The 24,648-nt window shown below is 44.7% G+C and overlaps 1 protein-coding gene across 9 annotated transcripts in view; it reads right to left on the reverse strand.

Annotated features, from left to right (window-relative positions):
• Arhgef11 (Rho guanine nucleotide exchange factor 11) overlaps positions 1 to 24,648 on the reverse strand; it is a 125,405-nt gene that overhangs the window by 13,617 nt on the left and 87,140 nt on the right. For 4 of the 9 annotated variants that reach the window (XM_029474853.2, XM_029474856.2, XM_029474850.2 and 1 more), the window contains 11 exons: positions 23,305 to 23,379; positions 22,981 to 23,082; positions 15,898 to 15,996; positions 14,030 to 14,072; positions 12,443 to 12,539; positions 12,207 to 12,329; positions 8,601 to 8,624; positions 7,435 to 7,579; positions 7,089 to 7,188; positions 6,356 to 6,385; positions 2,126 to 2,252 (listed from right to left, as the gene is read on the reverse strand). In XM_029474853.2, coding sequence (XP_029330713.1) covers positions 2,126 to 2,252; positions 6,356 to 6,385; positions 7,089 to 7,188; positions 7,435 to 7,579; positions 8,601 to 8,624; positions 12,207 to 12,329; positions 12,443 to 12,539; positions 14,030 to 14,072; positions 15,898 to 15,996; positions 22,981 to 23,082; positions 23,305 to 23,379 — 965 coding nt within the window. The remainder of the gene's footprint in view (positions 1 to 2,125; positions 2,253 to 6,355; positions 6,386 to 7,088; positions 7,189 to 7,434; positions 7,580 to 8,600; positions 8,625 to 12,206; positions 12,330 to 12,442; positions 12,540 to 14,029; positions 14,073 to 15,897; positions 15,997 to 22,980; positions 23,083 to 23,304; positions 23,380 to 24,648) is intronic. The other 5 variants (XM_029474857.2, XM_029474851.2, XM_029474860.2 and 2 more) reach the window with 3 other exon arrangements.

Raw genomic sequence — 24,648 nt, forward strand, 5'->3', positions numbered from 1 at the left:
TCTGTGTCTGGAACTACAGAGGGCCTTGAGATGACTGGAGAGCTCTCATCGGTAAAGCCGGCTGTGGAAGTGGAGAGCCAAGTGCCTTGACTCTTCATTTATATTCTCTAAAAAGCCAGAGATTCAAAGTGGGGCTCATTTCCTGAGGGCTTGAATTTGTCCTCGAGATTTTCTTGACAACTGATGCCCTACTGAACTTACTCCTCAGAAACCTACAAGGACAATCCCAACCCAGGCCGACCCACACCATTTCCTGTGTCTGCAGTCAGCACTGCTAACCCCTCAGTAGGGCTAGAGGGCTGCAAAGCTTTGTCTTCCTAGAAGAAGCCTCGGCACTCAATACCTGCTGAGCATCTATTACAGCAGGCTAAACTACCTCCAAGTGCTGCTCTTCGCCAAGACTGCCAAGGAGTTTACAATAAAACCCAAAGGCTTCTGCTTAGAATAGCTTTAGGATTCTGGCGACTGCCTTAGATAGAACAAATTTATCCAGCAAGGCCAAGAGTACAGTCTATAAGCGGTTTCAAATATTTTCTCAAGGTATTGACACTGTCTCCGAAACTTAAAAAATATGACATATATTTAAAGTATTACACCTGTCCCAGCAATTATATGATTTATTTACCTACAAATATTAGGTAATTGAAACCTTGACAGTACAACTTTTTTTTTCCCCTGAGACAGGGTTTCTCTGTATAGCCCTGGCTGTCCTTGAACTCAGAAATCCGCCTGCCTCTGCCTCCCAGGTGCTGGGATTAAAGGAGTATACCACCACGCCAGGCTGATAGTACAACTTTTAATCTTTGTCAAATCCTGGAGAGATGGCTCAGCCATTAGGAGCACTGTCTGCTCTTCTAGAGGTCCTGAGTTTAATTCCCAGCAACCATGTGGTGGCTCACAACCATCTATATTGGGATCTGATGCCCTCTTCCAGCATGTAGGTGTTCATGCAGATATAACACTCATATACATAAAATAAATAATAATCTTTGTCAAATCCTTTGATGTGTGCTAAATTTATGAAGGCCTAATATAGAGAGAAAGAAGAACATCTGACTTAGAGTTAACAGTTATTTCAAAGGCAAAATGGCTAGAGTATCTACACTGCTACCTGTAGACTTGCTTCTGCCTACTGCTATTCCTCAGTGGCTTTCAGACTAGATTTAATAACAGGATTATTTTCCTATACAAAGGCTATAACATGGTACCTCAAGGGTGACTTGAGGAGTCTGCAGATATTTCTGACTACAGGCAATCTTTATCTAAAGCTGGCTGTAGCCACAACCTGACTGTTGTCATGCCAGTCAGGAGCAAGTAAACCTTAGAGTGTGTATTAAAACCAGACAGACATCCTGTTTCGCACCTGATACTTGATGGAGGTGCAGAACTTAAGATAGCACAATCCCCAGTCCTTCTCAACCCTTTCTGAGACAGGGTCTGACTCTGTAGCTAGGCTAGCATTGAACTCTCAGTGATCCTCCTGTCTCAGTTTCTGGAGTGCTAAGATTACAGACATGTGTCACCACATGTGCCTCCCCCACATTTTTTTCTCCCTAAAGGGAAGAACAATTTGTCTTGAACCAACTGACTCTATGGTCTGCTGAAATGGATGACGTATTCCCAGTAGTTGTCTTTGAAAGTGTCTGCAGAAACTCCTTTCTAAGCATTTTTACAATTTATTATTATTATTTTCAGAGACAAGATCTCTATATGTAGACCGGGCTGGCCTAGAACCCACAGAGATCGGCTGTCTCTGTCTCCCTAGTGCTGGGATTAAAGGTGTGCCCATTACACTTACCTAGCTTAAGTTTTCTTAAGAGGCAAAGACTTTCTTTAGCCTTTCCAGCACTTCCCTGTTTTCTCCACATCACCCAGTGCTTTCTGACTAAGCTGCTGGGTCATATAATCTAACTCCATCTGAGGATGGAATTGCTCACTAGTTGGAGGATCAACCTGAAGGCTGTTCATCTACATGGTCTTCCACTGACCTAATTCCCAACACTACTCAGGGTGGGCAGGCCCTATGTATGGTGGGACCTCACAGTCTAGTGGAGAGGAGCCAGGCAGCTGAATTAAACCCTAGTGATGCAGCCTGCCCACGCGGGCCCCACCCAGCTACAGCTACCTGTCACTCTCCAGCAGGTCCTCAGGAAAGCTTCCTGTTGAGAGTCGCTGTGTCCCCGGCTCTGGGACATCATACTGATGGCTGTTCTCAAAGTGCTGAATGATGTTCCTCACATTGCCTGGCTTAACTGCAGGCAAAAAGAAAATGAAGGGTACTATGCTTTCTGTTCCAGGGCCCTGACTCCCCTGTAGCCCACAAGACAGAGCAATGAACAAGCACAGATGAGAACAGCATGGGACCAGAAGACAGGCACGTGACCTAGTCCTCACTCTTCTCTGGTTACGCTGTGTGGTCCTAGGTGGACACTCTCCCTTTCTAGGTATCCTTTTCTTATCATGTACAAACCTTCATATTCTACCATAATTCTTCATATTAACTTTTCTTAAGTCACATGGCAAGTTAAAAAAAAAAAAAGAAAGAAAGCCAGGAAGACCAAACCACACCTATATGGAATCTGCCCATGTTGCAAATCTCAGGCCCTTTAAACATTTCTGTCACTTTAAGAACTCACCCCCTCCCCCTCTCCACCCCACAACTCCCCATCCCATTCCTCTGTCCAGCTTTGAGCTCCATTATTAAAGAATCAGTAAGAGGTGATCTCTTAGAACAGAGGCAACACATTACTCTCTGGTATTTAAACTCTAGCTCTTCCCACAAGCTAACACCTTTAGGAGCTAGTCTTGTTTCAAGGACAGAAGAGGCAGACAGGGAGGAGAAACCCAGACACAATGCCTGGGAACCCTACAGAGTGGAACTCAGACCAGAGCCCAGCTTCTGGGAGCCAGGGAGGAGATGAGGAGTCCATTGTCAAGTCAGACTGAGGTTAGAGTAGGGCTTGGGCAGAGGGCAGAGGAGGCAGCAGAGGTACCCAAGGACCTGATAACAAGACTGACCTCCTGGTCGCAAAAATCTGACTTTCACAGGAAAACTTTCAAGCCTGAGAGAACAAAAAGATTTGTCTAATCTTCCTATGTCTACAACTCTATCCTTGAGACAGACGGTGAGGGTGCGTGAGCGGCTGGGTATCGGTTATTAGGGGCTGTTACTATCACTGCTTTTGGAATTCAGGATCCTTCCTAGACTAAATGTGCAGCTGGCTTGGGGGCTACTACAGACTCCATGATCTACTGTGCACCCACAATGGACTCGTCTGGGTGGTATTCAAGAATCTAGAAGTATTCTACACTCTGCATGAGGCAGAGTCTACTATTGGGCTGTCAGAAAAACATCTAGGTATGCTCTGTGTAGGGTGTGGCTATGACAAAAAGTAGCCGTAGCCCTGAGATCTGGTATGCTGATAACAAGGGGGACATACTTTTAATCCCAGCAGTTTCAACAGAGACTTTACTCCCTCTTCTCTACTCTGAGTGATGACAGAACTAAGTACAAGTGACAGTGGGGGTCAGGATGATTGCTCACTCAGTGAAGTGCTCGGTGCATCAACGTGAGGACCAGAGTGGAATCCCTCACACTCGCATAAAAAAACCAGTGTGGTAGCAAGCAAACTCCAGCGGTAGGAAGATGGAGACGGCTATCCTAGCAGACTGGGGAGCCCCAGTTCCTAACGAGAGACCATCATAAAAAACAAGGTGGCTGTTTCATGAAGACTGACACTCGGGGTCAATCTTTGACTTCTACAGCCCCTCGACACACAGGTGAGTCCAAGAGCCAATTGAGCCTTCCTACCAGTGGTTGTTTGATCCTCAGATGTAGATAGACACTAATCTGATGTCTATCTATTTTAGAAGTCCAAATCAAATCAAGCAATCAGAGCAATAAAGTGTGAATGACGGAGCATGTGGGTGGGGAACAGGGCTGGGGAGGCCCATCAGGGTAAGAGTGTGCACTGCCCTCCAGAGGAGCAGACCTCAATCGCCGGCAACCCCATCATACGGCTCACAGTTGCCTGCATCTTCAGCTCCAGGGGACCCAACTCCTCTGGCCTCTGTGAGCACCTGCATTCATGTGCAGATACCCACACATACAATTTAGTAATAATAATAATAATAAATCTTGAAAACAGAGATGATGAGGACGCTCTGCTGGGCTAAGCAACCTCACTCCATCTTGTCCACTCTTGTTCTGCCACAAGCTGACAGACAGCAAGCTCCAGTGAAGCCGCCTGGCCTCTTACAACCTGCTCTCACCTCACACTTTCCTTGCCATGGCAGCTGAGGAGCCTGAGGCTGGGACTGTAGCAGCCATGGTAGAGCAGTTTCGTTCCAATGAAGGACCTGGGCTTCTAGGCTATTCTTTTGCTACCTTTTTTTTTTTTTCATGAATTATTTCTATGGCTTAGGATAGCATGGGATGTCAGTAACTTAAAATAATCTCAAGGCACTATTTTAAATTGCCATTTTTATATAAAGTGAATTCTAGCAATGGAATTTCCTGACTCTATTTCATTGCTCTTTTTCTACCTGTACAAATGACTGTAGAACCTAGAAGGCATTAATCATTTTCTGTACTTTCCTTTTGAGACAGTATCTCATGTAGCCCAGGCTATGTAGCTGAGGCTGACCTTGATTCCCTAATCTTCCGGTCTCAACTTCCCAAGTTCTAGGGTTATAGGAGTATGCCACCATGTACAATTTGAATTGTTGAACTGTACACACGTGATGACGTTTTGATGTAGGCTAAGATTCTTATGGGTTAATGTGTATACTTTGTTTTATTATTATTTTTTGTTGTGCTGGCAATCAAAGTCAGGAGTTTACACATGCCAATCATGTGCCCTGCTGAGCCATCTCCATAGCCCTGTATCAGTCATTGTTCCTCAAGTGTATGTGAAAAGGGGGGTGGTGTGGGGGGAAGAGAGGGAGAGGGAGAGGGAGGAGAGAGAGAGAGGGAGAGAGAGAGAGAGAGAGAGAGAGAGAGAGAGAGAGAGAGAGAGAGAGAGAGAGAGAGAGAGAGAGATTGTGTGTGTATAACCTAACCTTTAAATGCTATTCCTGGAGAAATGACCACCTTTTCCCATCCCCCAACAGGGTTTCACTGACGTGGAGTTGGTCGATTCAGTAAGGAGGCCGATCAATGAGCGCCAGGGATCTACCAGCCTCCAACTGCTCCTCATTGCTGCGATTCTACATGCATACCACTATAGCTGTCTATTTTTCCTTTCAGTTTATTTATTCACTGTGTATGTGTGCTCTGCCTGCATTTATATCTGTGTAGCACTTTTATGCCTGGTGCCAGTGAAGCCCAGAGAGGATCTCAGATGCCTTGGGACTGGAGTTACAGAACAGCCAGCACTCTGAGCCACTTAGCCTCTGTCCAGGTCCAACATACTGAGCTTTCTGATGAGGAAGAGACTCAAGCTCTTAGGTTTTGGGGCAAGTACTTTATTGACTCAACTAAGTAGGCCAGCCTGGCTTCCAACTGAATATCCTCCTGTATTACACTGAAGAGCCTAAGCAGGAATAGAGAATATAAATAAAAGAAAAATCATTAGCAACTTGTAACTTAATTAAAAAGACCTTAAGCTGATTGTTACTTCACGGAATGAAAGCTGACCATTCTTGCTTCTCCCCCTGCAGTACACACTGCAGCCTAGGAGGGTCTGCTTCATATATACAGCCCCCTAAAAGCTTGCATGCTGATGGCTAGATCACAGCTAACGGGGTGACCGGGAGGTGGTGAGTGTTTTAGAAAGTGTGAGGTCTACCTACAAGAAGGAGGTCACAAGGGCAGGTGTGCCCTTGGAAAGGACACCTGGACCTCTCAGCAGCTTCTCTTCTTGTTTCATGAGTTACAGATTTCCTCTCCACGTGTCACAAAGCAATGGGCCAAGTGATTAGGGACTGAGACTTTTGAAACTATTAGCCTCAATAAACACTTCCTCTTTTTAAGTTGCTTATCTCAATATTTTGTTACAGTGACAAGCTACTATACTCTAATCAGTAAAGGCTAGGGCCCCAGGAAAGCTGCAGCCAAGAAGGCTGGTCTCTGTCAGAACCTCATGGAAGGCCTGCCTCAGGGAAGGGGGTTCCCATCCCTCAGAAACCAGGTAAGGTACCAAGGTCTGGCAGCTAACAGTGCACAGAAGGGACCCCCGCAGTCTGTTACAGAGAAGCAGTAGCAGAAAGGAGGAATACATAAGAGAGATGGAGGGAAGAAAAGGAAGAAGCAACGAGGGACCAGATAGGACCAAATGGAAAAAGACAGCAAGATCCCGGAGGTGGAAAATTGATTCTAATGCGAAGATAAAACAGAAGAAAATGGTCCTTTTACCTTCCACAGGGGACAAGGGAATATGAAATGCTAAAAGAAAAACAAACAAAAACAAAAGTAAACCATGAAAAGTCAATTAATGTTGCAAGAGTCAAAAAAAAAAAAATCCTATCAAGCTGGAAAATGAAAAGGTGGTAACAAAACCAAAGTAGATGCAGGAATCCCATCCCCTACCCCAGTGTCACCAAGGTCTATGAAGGCGATTCCCACTGAAACTCAGGACTGAACAGCTTCTAGACATATGACACACAGCTGGTAGGAAGGCTCGTTAGCGCATTAGTTACCGAGAGTGTCATGGAGCTTGTCCCTGACCCTCCCAATTCTACTTAACAGCCATTTAAAACCCTCATCAAGGATCCAAAACACAAAACCACAGGAGTGTATATAAATCCTGGGGATGAAGATGAAAAGGGAACTCAAGACCAAAGGGCAGTCTTTCCAAGACAGAAGTTCTTCCACAGAACTAGTCAGTGGCTATGACTGCTTCTGAAGTTCTAGACTAAGATCCACGGGTAAGCATGGCCCCTTGGCTCTGAAACATTCACCCTACCTCAATGAGACTGCACTAGATGTGGCCGGGGGAGAGAGCAGCAGTATTAAGAGCAAGCCACAGTCTCCAGAGTTTGGGCCTTGGCTCCCAGAAACACAGGAAGCCCCTCTACTGCTGGGACAGTGAAGGGGCGGAGTTTTCTACCAAAGAATGGCCAAGAATTTTGCTTTCTAAAATACTCACTGCTCTGAGAAGAGCTCTTGGGCTTCCCAATGTATCTGAGGATGGGGTTTCGCTTCTTGTCCTCCAAGGCGTCCTTTTCTTTCTTGGAATTGCTGCTCTGCTGAGATAGGAGACATTAGTGAGGAGGTGGTTCCAACACTCAGACACGAGACTGCTAATCACTCTTTCCCTGTTCCCTAGACTGGCCCCAGCAAATCACTAGAGAGCTGACTCAGGCTCATAGCCTATTTCACCTGTGCTCAGGTTTGGAGAAAAGGGATGTGGCTGGAAGGCTGTGAAATGGCTTTCCTGGTCTGCCTCCGCACAGAGCACTGCTCCGGACAGTTAGGCTGTGGGCAGTTGTTACCTTCTTGGTCTTAGGGAAGAAGGGCAGCCACTTGTCCTTGTCGGGGGCAGACTGGGTCTTTTCTGCTGTGCTGGAAGGTCGAGATTCCCGAAGACGGATCCCAGCGTGGCTCATGTAGGTATTAACAGCGAAGTCCATGGGAGCACTGTAAGACAGGAGTGTTGCACACCAGAAAGGTCAAGTCATATTTCTTAACAGAAGGCTGAGGGACACTGTCTGCAGACAATCTCCGTAGAGCCATTCCACGGAGAAGAAAGGGCAGTTATGAGCTTACATATTCAAAGTGAAGTCTGGATGATCAAATGCAACTGCAATCAGGAGCTGGCCCAGCTCTGCACTGCTCCCAAGAGAAATCTAAGTAGCATTCCCTCCCCATGAAGGGATGATGGTCAGTGGATGGGAACCCAAAGTTCTTCAGACATAAGGCCTGGAGGGTGGGCTAAGTCTGTAGCCAATATCCTCAGACATACACACACATAGGGGTTTAAAGTAGGCCTGGGGCCTTCACCCTCCCCAATCTCCGAGAACAAGGAAAGAGAGAGAGCAAAGGGCTACCAAGGTGTTTCCAATTGCCACAAACAAATGTAACTATCTAGAGCTCTGTGCTTAAAGTATATTTGATCTGTAATTCAGTAGACACATTATCTGCTTCCTTGGCTTCATGGCCTGGCTCTTCCCTTACAAAGCAGTGTAGGCAGGGAATGCAGACCCATTTTAAGCTTATTTAAATAATAAGGCCAACATGTAGGGATTACACAGAAAAAAAGTGCCAAGAAAGGAGGTGTGTGCTTTCTGCTGGTGCTGCCGTCACACACTGACTCTTAACACTACCATTTTGTTGGGAGGTAAAAATCTTTCTTCAGGGAAAGAAGCTGGGAGGCAGACTCAGGGGTACTGTGGGTAGATACACAGCAGGTCTGACAAGTCAGGAGGTAAGGGCCAGCCTGCCACACAAAGGAGTAGAGCCGTTCCTAGGCATCAAGGATCTGGTCTTCCTAAGTCCTGCATGTCACAGTCAGTCATTTGGGGGCTACACCTGCATGGACTCATGTCCTGTAACATTCCAGCTTTCTTATGGGTAGCAGACATGGAAAACACAGGCGAGCTCAGCCCTACTTCTTCCCACCTTGACCTCTGCAAATGGACCACATCATGGATTTGCTCACCTCCGATCTTCCTCATATTTGGACCTGTAATGAAAGAAAAGGTGACTTAGACCTGAGACAGGCTGTTCTCTGGGCAGGAAGTCCTTTCCTTGGAGGAAAAAGGAAGGATGGGAAGGGATACAAGGTCAGAGTCAAGACTCTTGGTCACAGTTCTGGAGCCTTGTAGCCCAGGAGTTAAGAGGTTTCCATTTCCTCAAAGATTCAACTAGCACAATGATGATCACGACAATAACGTCTTTCTAGTACAACAGGGGATGTGACAAATTCAGTCTCTGTTCTCTGTTTTAAAGCATGAAGTTATCAGGAGGAAAAAAACTGAAACCTGGAGCCTGACCCAAAGAAATTTATTGAAAAGAGGCAAATGGTAGCAGCAACTAATGTTTGGATATTACTATGGGCCTGGCACTTTTATAAGCTGTTTACACACTAAGCCCATTTAACTTTCAAAATACCCACAAGAAGGCTCCAAAAGAACAAACTATCATTACTTTAAAATAGAGATATTGTAAGTTGAATCTCTGAACAGGCTCAGTCAGGTACTGCTTCCATGCCAGAACCAGTTAATGGCACCTTACTACTGACGGCCAGGAGGCTGAATCTGCAAAGACCTTGCTTTCTGGGCAGCCTCCTTTCTAGTCCAGATGCCCCAGTCTTTCGTCTTTATTACTCATTACTCACCAGTACTGTGGATTAAACCCAGGGTCTTATACGTGTTAGGCAATCACTCTACTGCAGTTATATCCTCTGCCCTTAATTTTTTTTTTTTTTTAAAACTTGGTCCTACTGTTTGGTTTTGAACTCAGTAGCCCAGGGAAGTCTTGACTTTTGCCTCAGCCTCTCAAGGTAGCTAGGTTTGTAGGCCTATTCCACCAGGCTCAGTTATTTTTTAACTTTTTTTGTGAACGAGAACCTAGGGCCTCCTGCTTGCTAGGTAACTGCTCCACTACTAAGCTATAATGCAAGTCCCCTCTAGCCTAGATCTGTCACCAAATGACAGATTCAAACATGCAGCTGTCTCTTTGCATCTGTAGTTTGTTATCTTAGAGACCACAAATTTAACATGTCCAAAAGTATTCTCCATCTTACCAGCCTCACCTAGAGTGACTGACAGTCTTTTTAGTGGCTTATGTAAGGAACTCTTGGGATCTCTTCTTTGACTTTGACACTCAAGTTTTAAGAAGTTCTCTTCATGATTCTATTGCTCAACTCCACTGGGAGCTGACTTTTGTTCACAACTTCCATGGTTATTGCTTTACCATCATTGGTGGGGAGTCCTATGGAGGAACCTTCTAAGTAAACTTCTTGGCTGTCCCATCTCTTGTAGCTCCAACAGCTCCTCAATTGCTAAGTGAAGACCAGACTCTTCCCCATGTTATGTGTTGTCCCTCCCATGACCAGGGTCCATCACTCACTCTGCTCTTTCTGCACTGCTCCTGGCTCTATCACTTACTCTGCACTCTGCTCTTTCTGCACTACTCCTGGCTCCATCACTCACTCTGCACACTGCTCCTTCTGCACTACTCCTGGCTCCATCACTTACTCTGCACTCTGCTCTTTCTGCACTGCTCCTGGCTCCATCACTTACTCTGCACTCTGCTCTTTCTGCACTACTCCTGGCTCCATCACTCACTCTGCACTCTGCTTCTTCTGCACTACTCCTGGCTCCATCACTCACTCTGCACTCTGCTCTTTCTGCACTACTCCTGGCTCCATCACTCACTCTGCACTCTGCTCTTTCTGCACTACTCCTGGCTCCATCACTCACTTTGCACTCTGCTCCTTCTGCACTGCTCCAGGCTCCATCACTTACTCTGCATTCTGCTCCTTCTGCACTACTCCTGGCTCCATCACTCACTCTGCACTCTGCTTCTTCTGCACTACTCCTGGCTCCATCACTCACTCTGCACTCTGCTTTTTCTGCACTACTCCTGGCTCCATCACTCACTCTGCACTCTGCTCCTTCTGCACTGTTCCAGGCTCCATCACTCACTCTGCACTCTGCTCCTTCTGCACTACTCCTGGCTCCATCACTTACTCTGCACTCTGCTCTTTCTGCACTGCTCCTGGCTCCATCACTCACTCTGCACTCTGCTCCTTCTGCACTGCTCCAGGCTCCATCACTCACTCTGCACTCTGCTCCTTCTGCACTGCTCCAGGCTCCATCACTCACTCTGCACTCTGCTCTTTCTGCACTGCTCCAGGCTCCATCACTTACTCTGCACTCTGCTCTTTCTGCACTACTCCTGGCTCCATCACTCACTCTGCACTCTGCTCCTTCTGCACTGCTCCTGGCTCCATCACTTACTCTGCACTCTGCTCTTTCTGCACTACTCCTGGCTCCATCACTTACTCTGCATTCTGCTCCTTCTGCACTACTCCTGGCTCCATCACTTACTCTGCACTCTGCTCTTTCTGCACTGCTCCAGGCTCATTACTGTTCATTAAATGCTGAGCACATTCTACTTGGCTTCTTCTGTCTGCCTTGGCTATTCTGTCTGCAGTATCTTTCCCAAATGTCAAGGATAATTTAGCCAATGTCTTCAACTGATTAAGTACTACTGTTTCCAGGTAGCTCACCTGGACTAGCCTATTTAAGTCTGCAAACCACTGACTGGCACTACTGACCTTCTGTATCTTGTCTATTTCTCCTCCTGCTTGTTATCTTTAACATGTTACCAATCTACTTAATTCCTAGATATTGCTGTTTCTTCTCATCACTGCAGAATCTCCACAAAGGATATAACCACTCGATCACTAGATGCCTCATATAGTAGAGACATATTTTATGTTTGGCAAACTGAAAGGCTCACGTTACTGACACTACCAAGGTCACCCAGGTTACTTTTGTCATTTCATTCGTGAGGTCCAGAGAGGCAGAACAGATTGATTAAGGTCACTACTCAGTAAGAAGAAATGCTGGGAAGACAAATTGTCTAGCCTTAGAAGTTCAGTCATCAACCCTGCCCTGGGATTCAAATCACGGACGACATATGCTTTTGAAAACGGGACTCAGGGACTGGGGAGGGAGTGGGGTTAAGACCACCGGCTGGTCTTCTGAAAGAACCTGAGTTTGATTCCCAGCACACGTCTGTAATTCTAGCTGTGGGGGTGGGAGTGGGGATTCCACACCTTTTTTTTGGCCATTGTGGGAAATGCGTGCACAGGATGCACTGACTTACGAGCAGAGAAAACACTCATATATACCTAAAGTCAAAGACAAACAAAAGCAAAGAACTGGAGAAGCACAGCAAGAGCACTGTGCTGAGGCTCCCACGAAGGCTCTGATCTCTGTAAGCCAGCTCTGACTGCCTCCTGAAGATGCTCCATCCCCTGGCAAGGGTGTTATCTGAGTATCAGCCATGCATGAACTCAGAGGGAGGGAAAGAGAAAGATCATGAAAGGGCTAGAAAGGGGAAGCAGATAGCTCACTGTGTTCTTGGACTGTCATAACTACTAGAGAGTGGTCAGCAGCTCCAGGCTTGAACGTGGGGCCCTCAGCACAAGAAATGCAGCAGGATCTCCTACCTTTGGTGAAGACAGACTCACAAGATCTGCTTAACAACCTGTCTGTTAAGGTCAGAGGTAGGAGTTAAATTGAACACTCACAAGATATCTCCAAGGGCAGTCAGTTGCTTCTCAGCCATTTGGCGCTCTCGAAGAGGGTCCCCATCCAGGTCTAGTAGGTCATTTTCACCATAGAGGCTGCCCAGCCCCAGAGTGCGCTTTGATCTACAACAGAGATAAAACGGGGAAACACATAACACACCGAACAGATGTGTACCCAGGAAAGGACAGCTGAGACACCCGCCAGAGTTGCAGAGACAACAGAGGGGCTCGCAAACCTATAGTCATTGATCTGTTCCTGGATCTCCGGCATGACTGCCTCCTGAGCTTCATAGAGCGCACTGCGAGGGTCCTCACTGTTTCGCAGGCGTAGGTCTGTAGTGGGAGACCAGGGAAGGCAGAATAAAAAGGTGTGAAGGAGGAGGAGGAGGAGGAGGAGGAGGAGGAGGAGGAGGAGGAGGAAGAGGAGGAGGAGGAGGAAGAGGAGGAGGAGGAGAAGGAGGAGATAAATTCTGCTAAGCACCTCAAGTGGTTTTTGCATCCTGTGATGCTTGGTAGAAAAATTGAGTTTTTGGCCCATTATCCTGAAAGCAGGAGAGGCCTGCATTCTTTCCAGGCAATCTATTTTTCTTGTTTAATGAAAGCCATGTTTCACTTATTGTATGTGTGTGTACATGGGCCGTGGTGTCCATGTGGAGGTCAGAGGTCAACTCTGTAGAGTTGGTTCTCCTCTCCCCACCTTTAAGTGGATTCCAGGGATTGAACTCAGGCTGTCAGGCTTAGGGCTGAGTCACTCTTCTGTTCCTATTAAAGCAAAGGATATCATTACTCTCTGGATGTCTGTGCTCCATGAGAGGAGATAGATACGGAAGCCCTTCCTCACTGGATATATGCTGAAATGCCTGCTGATATCAACATGCAGTCTTCTTGTACACTTATGCCCTCTACTACCTGACACCAGAGACCTTCATACTTCATGGAACCAAGCGACGTGTACTTCACGTTCTGACATCTGGCAACACACACAGGGTACTTTTTTTTTTTTTTTGAGACAGGGTATCACCATGTAGCCCTGGTTGTCCTGAAACTCACTATGTAGACTAGGTTGGCCTCGAACTCAGAGGTCTGCCTGCCTCTGCCTCTGCCTCCTGAATGCTGAGAATAAAGGCCTGTGCCACCATGCCAGGTTTCTCACTGTGTTTTTGAGCAAGCTGCTTTGAGCGTACATGTGATTTATCCTCCCAGTGTCTACCATTTATTGTTTCTTTCCAAATGCAGTTCTAGCTTATAAAACACTACCTGTGCCCAGCTTCTTAAGTTCCCCTTCCTTTCTTTTCTCTTTCTCTCTCCCTCCCTCCCTCCCTCTCTCTCCCTCTCTCCTCTCCCTCCCCTTGACTCTTTAGTGAACAAAACCCAACCCCCTACAACCAACCAACTGAAAAATCCTCTCAAGTCAAGAGTCCAGAGGTTCTGACTTGGTAGTGGGTTGGAGTAAGGTTTGGTCTCTGTAATTTTACAAGTCACCCACAGCAATCTGTCCTTGCTTAGAAATCCTTGGTTAAGTCTAATTTCCTTTTCTTCAAGTAAGTCTACAAAGTCAGGCCCAGGGGTCCCATGGAGGGTTGGCAGAAATGAACACAGGGTTCCTACCTGCTCTAGTGTCTTTCTGTGGCAGGGCAGAGTGAGCTCTTAGGTCCTATCTATTCAGAGCTGTCCCTAAGTGTCAAGTGTTTTGAACTAATCATCTATGGCTTCTGGCCCAGTACAGGACAGCTACCCAGGATCAGGGACTCTGTCACTGATGTTTCCTGGGAGTTCAGTACAAGAGGGCACTAACAAGGCAACCTGACCCACGAGCAACTCACCGATTTCAGCCTGCAACATCTCAGGGATCTTCACTCTGAGAGGCTGTAAAACAGAAAGTGGGCAAAAGTGAGGCTGCGTGCACCAAGAGGATGGGAGCGTGAGGTGCCAGGGCCTGGTCATGTGTGTCCTCTCCTGTCTATAGCAACCCTCACCTTTTCATCTCTTCTAACTTTGGATATGAATTCTAGGCTAGGACTTTGGATATGGCACATGAGTTTACAAGGCAAGTGGACACTACATTCTGAGGGTGGTCGAGCAGTTTTTTTACTCTGATGCATGGAAAATAGAATGGCATGTTCCAAAACTGAACCAGTGTTAAATTAGCTGCTAGACTCTGCCTTTGGGTGTTCCCAAGAGGATAACCTTTGTTTTCTGATGGATTGAGGCTTCTCCCTTTGCTACCAGTGAAAACTGGGTATATGTCACCTAGTCCTGCATGTCACTTGGGATGTGTCCTTAAATCTCTTGCCATGTGTCTGGATGTCGGTATGACTTTGTAAATGATGGCAGAGAGTATGTGGCAGCTCTAATCTCCTTATTCAAGACCCACTGAAGGCAGTAAATGCAAATCATTGAGGAAAACCAAATTTCCCTAACTTCATTAGCCCTCGTAGTCGACTGTGAGAAGAATAAAGTCATTTGGAATTAGTTTAGCTGATGAGATTATAAAGTCATGGTAAGGAATGTCATCTGCAGGCAGATGCTCTGGCCAGCAGGATGCTGACACATCCCTGAGAACCCAGTGCAGATGCAGAGAGGCGCCTTCCTCCCAGACGGGCACTATGGGCTTCCCTTTCAACTCTGTCTTTAGAGGACATCAAGTCTGCCTAAGTCTGGGAAACTCACACTCTCCTTGCCTCACCGATCCAGATTATCTGATATTCTTGGATCTGTTTCTTCAACCAGGGGAAGAAAGGAGACAAGGTTGGGGAGTGATGAGAACATCCATCTTAGAGGCTCTCAGCCCTCCTAATGCTGAGATCCTTTAATACAGCTCTTCAAGCTGTGGTGACCCCAACCATAAAGTAATTTTGTAGCTCCCTCATAATTGTAATTTCACTACTGCTACAAATCATAATGTAAATGTCTGTGTCTTAAGTAATCCCTATAAAAGGGTCATTAGACCCCAAAAGAGGTCTTGATTCACAGGTTGAGAACCACTGCTCTATTTCTAAATATTCTGAAGAGAGGTAGTGTGTATTTTATATGTGGAACTAAAGAGTCACAGAGGATACAAAACTTTTAAATTAGAAAGAAAAATGTTCTTATTTTATGTGTTTTGCCTATGTGTCTACCTGTGCAACACATGAGTGCCTGTCGGATCCCCCGGAATTGGAGTTTCAGATGGTTGTGAGCTACCATGTGGGCGCTGGGAATCAAACCTGGGTCCTCTGGAAGAATAACACGTGCTCTTAGCCCTGGACCCATCTCTACAGCTCTAGGGGGGATAAATCTTTGAGAAGCAGGAACAGAATCCAGAAATCCTAAAAACTTGCCCATAGCTTTCTGGTGTTGACAGCTACCCAGGAGAACATGCCTCTCACAAAAGCCATCCCTCACCCCTCTCCAGAAGAAACACCAGATGCAGCATCTGGTGCAGAGCCCTGATTCCTGCTTTATGGGTATAAAATGCCCATGATGCTGGCTGCTCCACAGAAGATAAAGCAAAGCTGACAGGAGGAAGCTGCTCCAGGAGGAAGCAGCACTAAATTCAAGATGAGTGGGCACCAGCCTAGTGAACACATTTTTTAAATATTAAAGAAAAAACAAACAAACCCCGTCTCTATTTAGCTTTAATATTTTGTTTGGCTTTCCTCTGCTTGTGGTACTGACTATGGAATTTTAATCTAACTCATGATGGTCTTACCGCATTTTTCTCTAGGAAAATATTCCAGATGTCTTTCCCCAGATTTCGGGAATCTTTGGGATTTGTCTGCTGATAAACTTCTGAACACAAATAAAAAAGCTACAACGAGAGAGAAGCTGGGTTAGCGCAGTAGATATTCCTTCATCAGGGATGACTTTACCATGGGGACATCTGGTAATGTTTAAAGACATTCTGTCTTGTTATATTTACAGCCATCTAGGGGTAGAGTCCAGTAAGTGGGTAAATATCTTCAAATTAAGACAACCTCCTCCTGTGCTGGTTTACCAAACTCGGTGGCCAGGCCCCCAGCCCCCAGAAGAGACTCCACTCCCAGGCGCTCTGGAACACCCAACATCACAAGATCCCAGGATCCCAGGAGCTTGGTCACACCAGGATCTCAGGGTCTCAGAGGCAGCTTGACTCCCAGGAACTCTGACACACCCAGAATCCCAGGATCCCAGAGACAGCTGAATGTTGAGGAGCTCTGACACAACCAGGATTACAGGAGGATAGGCTCCAGTCAGATATAGTGAGGGAAGGTAGCACTAGAGATAATCAGATGGTGGGAGGCAAGCATAAGAACATAAGCAACAGAACCAAGGTTACTTGGCATCATCAGAATCCAATTCTTCCACCATAGCAAGTCCTGGATACACCATCACATTGGAAAAGCAAGACTCGGATCTAAAGTCACTTATGATGATGATAGAGGACTTTAAGAAGGACAAAATAACTCCCTTAAAGAAATACAGGAGAACACAGGTAAGTCCTTAAAGGGGAAACACAAAACTCCCTTAAAGAATTACAGGAAAACACAATCAAACAGGCGAAGGAAAGGAACAAAACCATCCAGAATCTAAAAATGGAACTAGAAACAATAAAGAAATCACAAAGGGAGACAACCCTGGAGTTAGAAACCCTAGGAAAGAGATCAGGAGTCATAGATGCAAGCATCACCAACAAAATACAAGAGATAGAAGAGAGAATCTCAGGTGCAGAAGATACCATAGAAAACATTGACACAACAGTCAAAGAAAAGGCAAAAAGCAAAAAGCTCCTAACCCAAAACATCCAGGAAATCCAGGACACCATGAGAAGACCAAACCTAATGATAATAGGTATAGAAGAGATCGAAGATTCCCAGCTTAAAGGGCCAGTAAGTATTTTCAACAAAATTATAGAAGAAAACTTCTCTAACCTAAAGAAAGAGATGTCCATGAACATACCAGAAGCCTATAGAACTCCAAATAGACTGGACCAGAAAAGGAATTCCTCCCATCACATAATAATCAAAACACCAAATGCATTAAATAAAGAATATTAAAAGCAGTAAGGGAAAAAGGTCAAGTAATATATAAAGGCAGACCTATCAGAATTACACCAGACTTCTCATCAGAGTCTATGAAAGCTAGAAGATCCTGGACAGATGTCATACAGACGCTAAGAGAGCACAAATGCCAGCCCAGGCTACTATACTCAGCAAAACTCTTAATCACCATACATGGAGAAACCAAGATATTCTACAACAAAACCAAATTTACACAATATCTTTCCATAAATCCAGCCCTACAAAAAATAATAAATGGAAAACACCAACACAAGGTGGGAACTACACCCTAGAAAAAGCAAGAAAGTAATCTTTCAACAAACCCAAAAGAAGATAGGCACACAAACAATTCCACCTCTAACAACAAAAATAACAGGGAGTAACAATCACTTTTCCTTAATATCTCTTAACATCAATGGACTCAATTCCCCAATAAAAAGATATAGACTAACAGACTGGATACGTAAACAAGACCCAGCATTTTGCTGAATACAGGAAACGCACCTCAGTGGCAAAGACAGACACTACCTCAGAGTAAAAGGTTGAAATACAATTTTCCAAGCAAATGGTTCCAAGAAAAAAGCTGGAGTAGCCATTCTAATGTCAAATAAAATCGGCGTTCAACCAAAAGTTATCAAAAAGGATAAGGGAAGGACATTTCATACTGGTCAAAGGAAAAATCTACCAAGGTGAACTCTTAATTCTGAACATCTATGCTCTAAATCCAAGGGTACCCACATTGATAAAAGAAACTTTATTAAAGCTCAAAGCACACATCACACCCCACACAGCAATGGACAGATCATGGAAACAGAAACTAAACAGAGACACAGTGAAACTAACAGAAGTTATGAACCAAATAGATCTAACTGATATTCATAGAACATTTTACCCTAGAGCAAAAGAATATACTTTCTTCTCAGCAACTCATGGTAACTTCTCCAAAACTGACCATATAACTGGGCACAAAACAGGCCTCAACAGATACAAGAAGATTGAAATAATCCCATACATCCTATCAGATCACCATGGATTTTGGCTGGTCTTCAATAACAACGAAAACAATAGAAAGCCCACATACACATGGAAACTGAACAATGCTCTACTCAATGGTAACTTGGTCAAGGAAGAAATAAAGAAATTAAAGACTTTTTATAATTTAATGAAAATTAAGACACATCACACCAAAACTTATAGGACACAATGAAAGCAGTGGTAAGAGGAAAACTCATAGCTCTAAATGTTTCCAAAAAGAAACTGGAGAGAGCTTACACTAGCAGCTTGACAGCACACCTGAAAGCTCTAGAACAAAAAGAAGCAAATACACCCAAGAGGAGTAGACAGCAGAAAATAATCAAAGTCAGGGCTGAAATCAACCAAATAGAAACAAAAAGAACTATACAAAGAGTCAACAAAACCAGGAGCTGGTTCTTTGACAAAATCAACAAGACAGATAAACCCTTAGTCAGACTAACCAGAGGGCATAGCCAGATTAACAAGAGGGCACAGAGACAGTATCCAAATTAATAAAATCAGAAATGAAAAGGGAGACATAACAACGGAAACTGTGGAAATTCAAAAAAATCATCAGATCCTACTAGAAAAGTTTATACTCAACTAAATTGGGAAATCTGGATAAAATGGACAATTTTCTATGGACACATACAAGGAGCCAAAGTTAAAACAGGATCAGATAAACCTCTAAACGGTCCCATAACCCCTAAAGAAATAGAAGCAGTAATTAATAGTCTCCCAACCAAAAAAGGCTCAGGACCAGGTGGGTTTAGTGGAGAATTCTATCAGGCCTTTTAAAGAAGACCTGATACCAATACTCTTCAAATTATTCCACAAAATAGGAACAGAAGGTATACTACCCAATTCATTCTATGAAGCCACAATTATGCTTATACCTAAACCACACAAAGCCCAAATATAGAGAGAACTTCAGACCAATCTCCCTTATGAATATTGATGCAAAAGTACTCAATAAAATTCTTGCCAACCGAATCCAAGAACACATCAAAACGATTGTTCACTACAATCAAGTAGGCTTCATCCCAGGGATGCAGGAATGGGTCAATATATGGAAATCCATCAACATAATCGCTACATAAACAAACTCAAAGAAAAAAAAAACCACATGATCATTTCATTAGATGCTGAAAAAGCATTTGACAAAATTCTGCATCCCTTCATGTTAAAAGTCTTGGAAAGATCAGAAATTCAAGGCCCATGCCTAAACATAGTAAAAGCAGTATACAGCAAACCAGTAGCCAACATCAAACTGAATGGAGAGAAACTTGAAACAATCCCACTAAAATCAGGGACTAGACAAGGCTGCCCTCTCTCTCCCTATCTATTCAACATAGTATTTGAAGTTCTAGCTAGGGCAATTAGACAACAAAAGGAGATCAAAGGGATACAAATTGGAAAGGAAGAAGTCAAAACATCACTATTTGCAGATTATATGATCGTATACTTAAGTGACCCCAAAAATTCCACCAGAGAACTCCTAAATCTGATAACGTCAGCAAAGTGGCTGGATATAAAATTAACTCAAACAAATCAGTAGCCTTCTTCTACTCAAAGGATAAACAGGCTGAGAAAGAAATTAGGGAAATGATACCCTTCACAATAGTCACAAATAATATTATATACCTTGGTGTGACTCTAACCAAGCAAGTGAAAGATCTGTATGATAAGAACCTCAAGTCTCTGAAGAAAGAAATCAAAGAAGATCTTAGAAGATGGAAAGATTTCCCATGCTCATTTTAGGATTAATAGCATAAAAATGGCCACCTTGCTAAAGCAATCTACAGATTCAATGCAATCCCCACCAAACTTCCAAATCAATTCTTCATAGAGTTAGAAAGAGCAATTTGTAAATTCATTCGGAATAACAAAAACCCCAGGGTAATGAAAACTATTCTCAACAATAAAAGAACTCCTGGGGGAAATCACATCCCTGACCTCACAGAGCAATAGTGATAAAAACTGCATGGTACTGGTACAGAGACAGACAGGTAGATCAATGGAATAGAATTGAAGACCCAGAAATGAACCCACACACCTATGGTCACTTGATCCTTGACAAAGGAGCTAAAACCATCTAGTGGAAAAAAGACAGCATTTTTAACAAATGGTGCTGGTTTAACTGGAGGTCAGCATGTAGAAAATGCAAGCTGACCCACTCTTATCTCCTTGTACAAAGCTCAAGTCCAAGTGGATCAAGGACCTCCACATAAAACCAGGGACACTGAAACTTATAGAGGAGAAAGTGGGGAAGAGCCACGAACACATGGGAACAGGGGAAAAATTCCTGAACAGAACACCAATGGCTTGTGCTGTAAGATTAAGAATCGTCGAATGGGACCTCATAAAATTGCAGTTTCTGTAAGGCAAAGGACACTGTCAATGGGACAAAAAGGCAACCAACAGATTAGGAAAAGATTTTTACCAACCCTACATCCGACAGAGGGCTAATATCCAATATATACAAAGAACTCAAGAAATTAGACTCCAGAGAAACAAAGAACCCTATTAAAAATGGGGAACAGAGCTAAACAAGGAATTTTCAACTGAGGAATATCGAATGGCCGAGAAGCACCTAAAGAAATGTTCAATATCCTTAGGGAAATGCAAATCAAAACAAGCCTGAGATTCCACCTCACACCAGTCAGAATGGCTAAAATAAAAAACTCAGATGACAGCAAATGCTGTTGAGGATGTGGAGAAAGAAGAACACTCCTTCATTGTTGGTGGGATTGCAAGCTGGTACAACCACTCTGGAAATCAGTACGGTGGTTCCTCAGAAAATTGGACATAGTACTACCTGAGGACCCAGCTATACCACTCCTGGGCATATACCCAGAAGATGCTCCAACATGTAATAAGGACACATGCCCCACTATGTTCATAGCAGCCTTATTTATAATAACCAGGAGCTGGAAAGAACCCAGATGTCCTTCAACAGAGGAAAATGTGGTACATTTACACAATGGAGTACTACTCAGTTATTAAAAATGATGAATTAATGAAATTTTTAGGCAAATGGATAGAACTAGAAAATATCATCCTGAGTGAGGTAACCCAATCACAAAAGAAAACACATGGTATGCACTCACTGATAAGTGGATACTAGCCCAAAATCCCCAAATAACCAGGATACAGTTCAAAGACCACATGAAGCTCAATAAGAAGGAAGACCAAAGTGTGGGTGCTTCGGTCCTTCTTAGGAGAACAAAGTACTCACAGGAGCCAATATGGAGATAAAGTGTTGAGCAGAGACTGAAGGAAAGGCCACCCAGAGACTCTCCTATCTGGGGATTCATCCCATATACAGTTACCAAATCCAGACACTATTGTGGATGCTAAGAAGTGCATCCTGATAGCAGCCTGATATGGCTGTCTCCTGAGAGACCCTGCCAGAGCCTTACAAATACAGAGGCAGATGCTCACAGCCAACCACTGGACTGAGCACGGGGTCCCCAATAGAGGAGTTAGAGAAAGGACTGAAGGAGTTGAAGGGGTTTGCAACCCCATAGGAAGAACAACAGTATCAACCAACCAGACCCCCCAGAACTCCCAGGGACTAAGCCATGAACAAAGGAGTGCACATGACTCCAGCTGCATATGTAGCAGAGGATGGCCTTGTCATTCATGCATCAGTGGGAGGAGAGGTCCTTGGTCCTATGAAGGCTGGATAGATGCCCCAGTGTAGGGAAATCAAGGGCAGGGAGGTGGGAGTGGTGGGTGGGTAGAGGAACACCCTCATAGAAGCAGGGGGAGGGAGGATGGGATAGGGTGTTTTGGGGGTGAGGGACTGGGAAAGGGTAAAAAAAATATCCAAAAAAAGAGGACAACCTCCCACAGCAAAGACTTCTCCCTCTGAGATGCCAACAATTCGGAGTGTGAAAACCATAAGCAAGCTCAGTCCCTCCCATGAGCACGTATCAGGCTGGCTACTCCTCTACTGTTTCCTTCCACACTCGACGTTTCTTGCTGCTTCCCGATGTGCTGCTTATGTGTTCTTCCTAAAGAACTTTTATTTTGCTTCTCTTGGTGGAGTGCTTGAGACATCAGCACTCAATGAGTTCCCTCTGAGCAGATCAATGCTTGGTCTGCCCTCTAACTGTGTGTGTGTGTAATTCCCAGAGAGAATCCACACCTCATTCCTTGGGCTCACTCTGACAAACACAACTCCGGCCCTCCTCTCCCACCATCCCTTGTTTCTATGCAGCTTGGAGGAATGAGAGGGTGGCAGCTTTGTGGACCACCTCGGGGCACTGGACTTTATCGCTCTTCTCCTATGTCTTTTTTTTTTTTTTTTTTTTTGAGACAGGGTCTCATTGGGTAGCCCTGAACTCAAGAAACCACCTGCCTTTGCTTTCCAGAATCTGGCATTCCTTCATGTATCGCCTTAGAAGGAAGATTCTTTAGTGCTTTGCCCTACCAAAAGTTTTTATAGAAACACTGTAAATCTGCAAGGGTGATTCTCTCAACTCCTGGGTCAATTTGGATCTGCTCTCATTTAAAACTCGGAAGACTTCCTAAACCAATGGAGCACAGCAGTTTTCCTGGCCTAGGTCTTGCTATCTGGCAGGCTACAAGTATGGGTCTGTTCTTCCTCTGTCCTTGAGATGCCCGACTTTGCCTATGGATCTGACATTAAAAGCTAGATACATAGAGATCAAAGTGATCAGAGATCCACTGTTGAGTACAAGTGGGACTCAAACAGACTGACACTTCTGACTTACCAGGGGGCCGGGGTCTGCCTGAGAGAAGATGTAACGTAGAAATACTACCAAGTAAGCTGGATGTGACTTCAATTTTTCAAGATCTTGAAAGATGATGTCACTCTGGAAGGCAGAAAACTGAGAGTGGCCGGGAGGCACCGAGACAGGAGACAAGCAGCAAACGTTACTCCTAAGCTCTCTATTTTCCCCGGCTCACTGTGTTCGCTGAGCCTCCTTCTCCATAGGATCCTTTCATAGCTGGTGCCAACCAAACGGCTTCCAGTCAAGGGCAGTGTGGGTAAAGCAAGGGAGGAAAATTAAAGGAGTGAACTAGAAAACTGTTACCTCATTGTTGAAATAGCCTGGGTCATAATCTTCCTCTGGGCCAATAATCAGAGGCTTTGGGCTTTGATCTATCCCCTGAAGGAAAGAGTTGAAATATAGAGATGAGAGATTACAGAAGGCATACATTCAACTTCCTCCATAACATCTGTTTAGCAGCCCAGCTTTAAAAAGGCCACATGGGTCTGAATAGCACCCCAAGGGTCAGAACAGATGTAATGATTTCCACTCACAGAAAGCCACTGCTTCTGGGTGGGACCCAGAAGACACAGAACAGTTAGGTCACATGACACAGGAAGATGGGAAATTGGAAAAACGTTCTCTTTCTGTTTGCAAAAGATGAGGCGCGAGTGTCCCTTAACAAAGTAAAAGCTATCAGCACCTAATGGACTACTGGGTTGGAGTCCTGTGTTTCCCTAAACAGACTAAATCACCACTGTTCTCCCTAAACAACCACACAACTACCACAGTGCTGCTGGTAGTGTGGAGAGCAAGTGTGTGAATGAGTGAGTGACTGCTAGAGGGACCAGAGCAGCAGGTCTGCCTCTCCAAGGCGACAGGGTCAGGCTGCTCTTCCTCAAACACCCACACACATTGTTTTCCTTGTCTGCTTAACAATCTATGGTTGAGCCCCATTCCCTGTTAAAGCCCAGACTTTCTACTCTGGTTTTTATTTTTCTTTTCTCTTTCCATGGATTTTAATAAAATATTAATCCTAGCTGACATATCAGTAATGACTTCCAGGAGGCTACATGAACTTTTCAAATGCTTTATAGGTCAGATTCTTCTAAAGGTTCCCTGAGACACTAAAGGGTTTTTTTCCTTGGTTTTGTTTTTTCCTGAGACAGTCTCACAATGAAGCCCTGGCTGTTCTGGAACTCACTATGTAGACCAGACTGGCCTTAAACTCACGAGATCCACCTGCCTCTGCCTCTGTGTGCTGGGATTATCAAAGACTTTCCAGTGATCACACTGCCCCATTTTTTGTGGCTCTCTAAACCAGCCTTGCTTCTGGAAGCACCTACTGTACTCACACCCTTCCTCAGCAGGTGCATCCTAATGCTGCTGCTTATCTTCTGGTTTTCAGGACAGTTACTCACCTCTAACCCCAGGATGACTGAGAGGCTCTGAGCTGCTCACACATTCAAAGCCACAGTTAGGTTGGCAAGCTGTGTTTGTGCATCTCAGATACACTCCAAGGCCCTACAATCTTGCATCACGTAGTCTTTGAAGCCCATGCTATCTGGATCCCCTAGAAGCTCTGGCAAAAGCACTAAAAAGCCCAGCTTTAGGTCGTGTGGGGAAGGTTTTCAGAAGCACATGAATTTTCAATTTTCTGTGTAGGCA

The sequence above is a fragment of the Mus caroli genome, unplaced genomic scaffold, assembly GCF_978045245.1.
Source record: "Mus caroli unplaced genomic scaffold, Mus_caroli_1 scaffold_3, whole genome shotgun sequence".
In the NCBI taxonomy this organism is placed as follows: domain Eukaryota; kingdom Metazoa; phylum Chordata; class Mammalia; order Rodentia; family Muridae; genus Mus; species Mus caroli.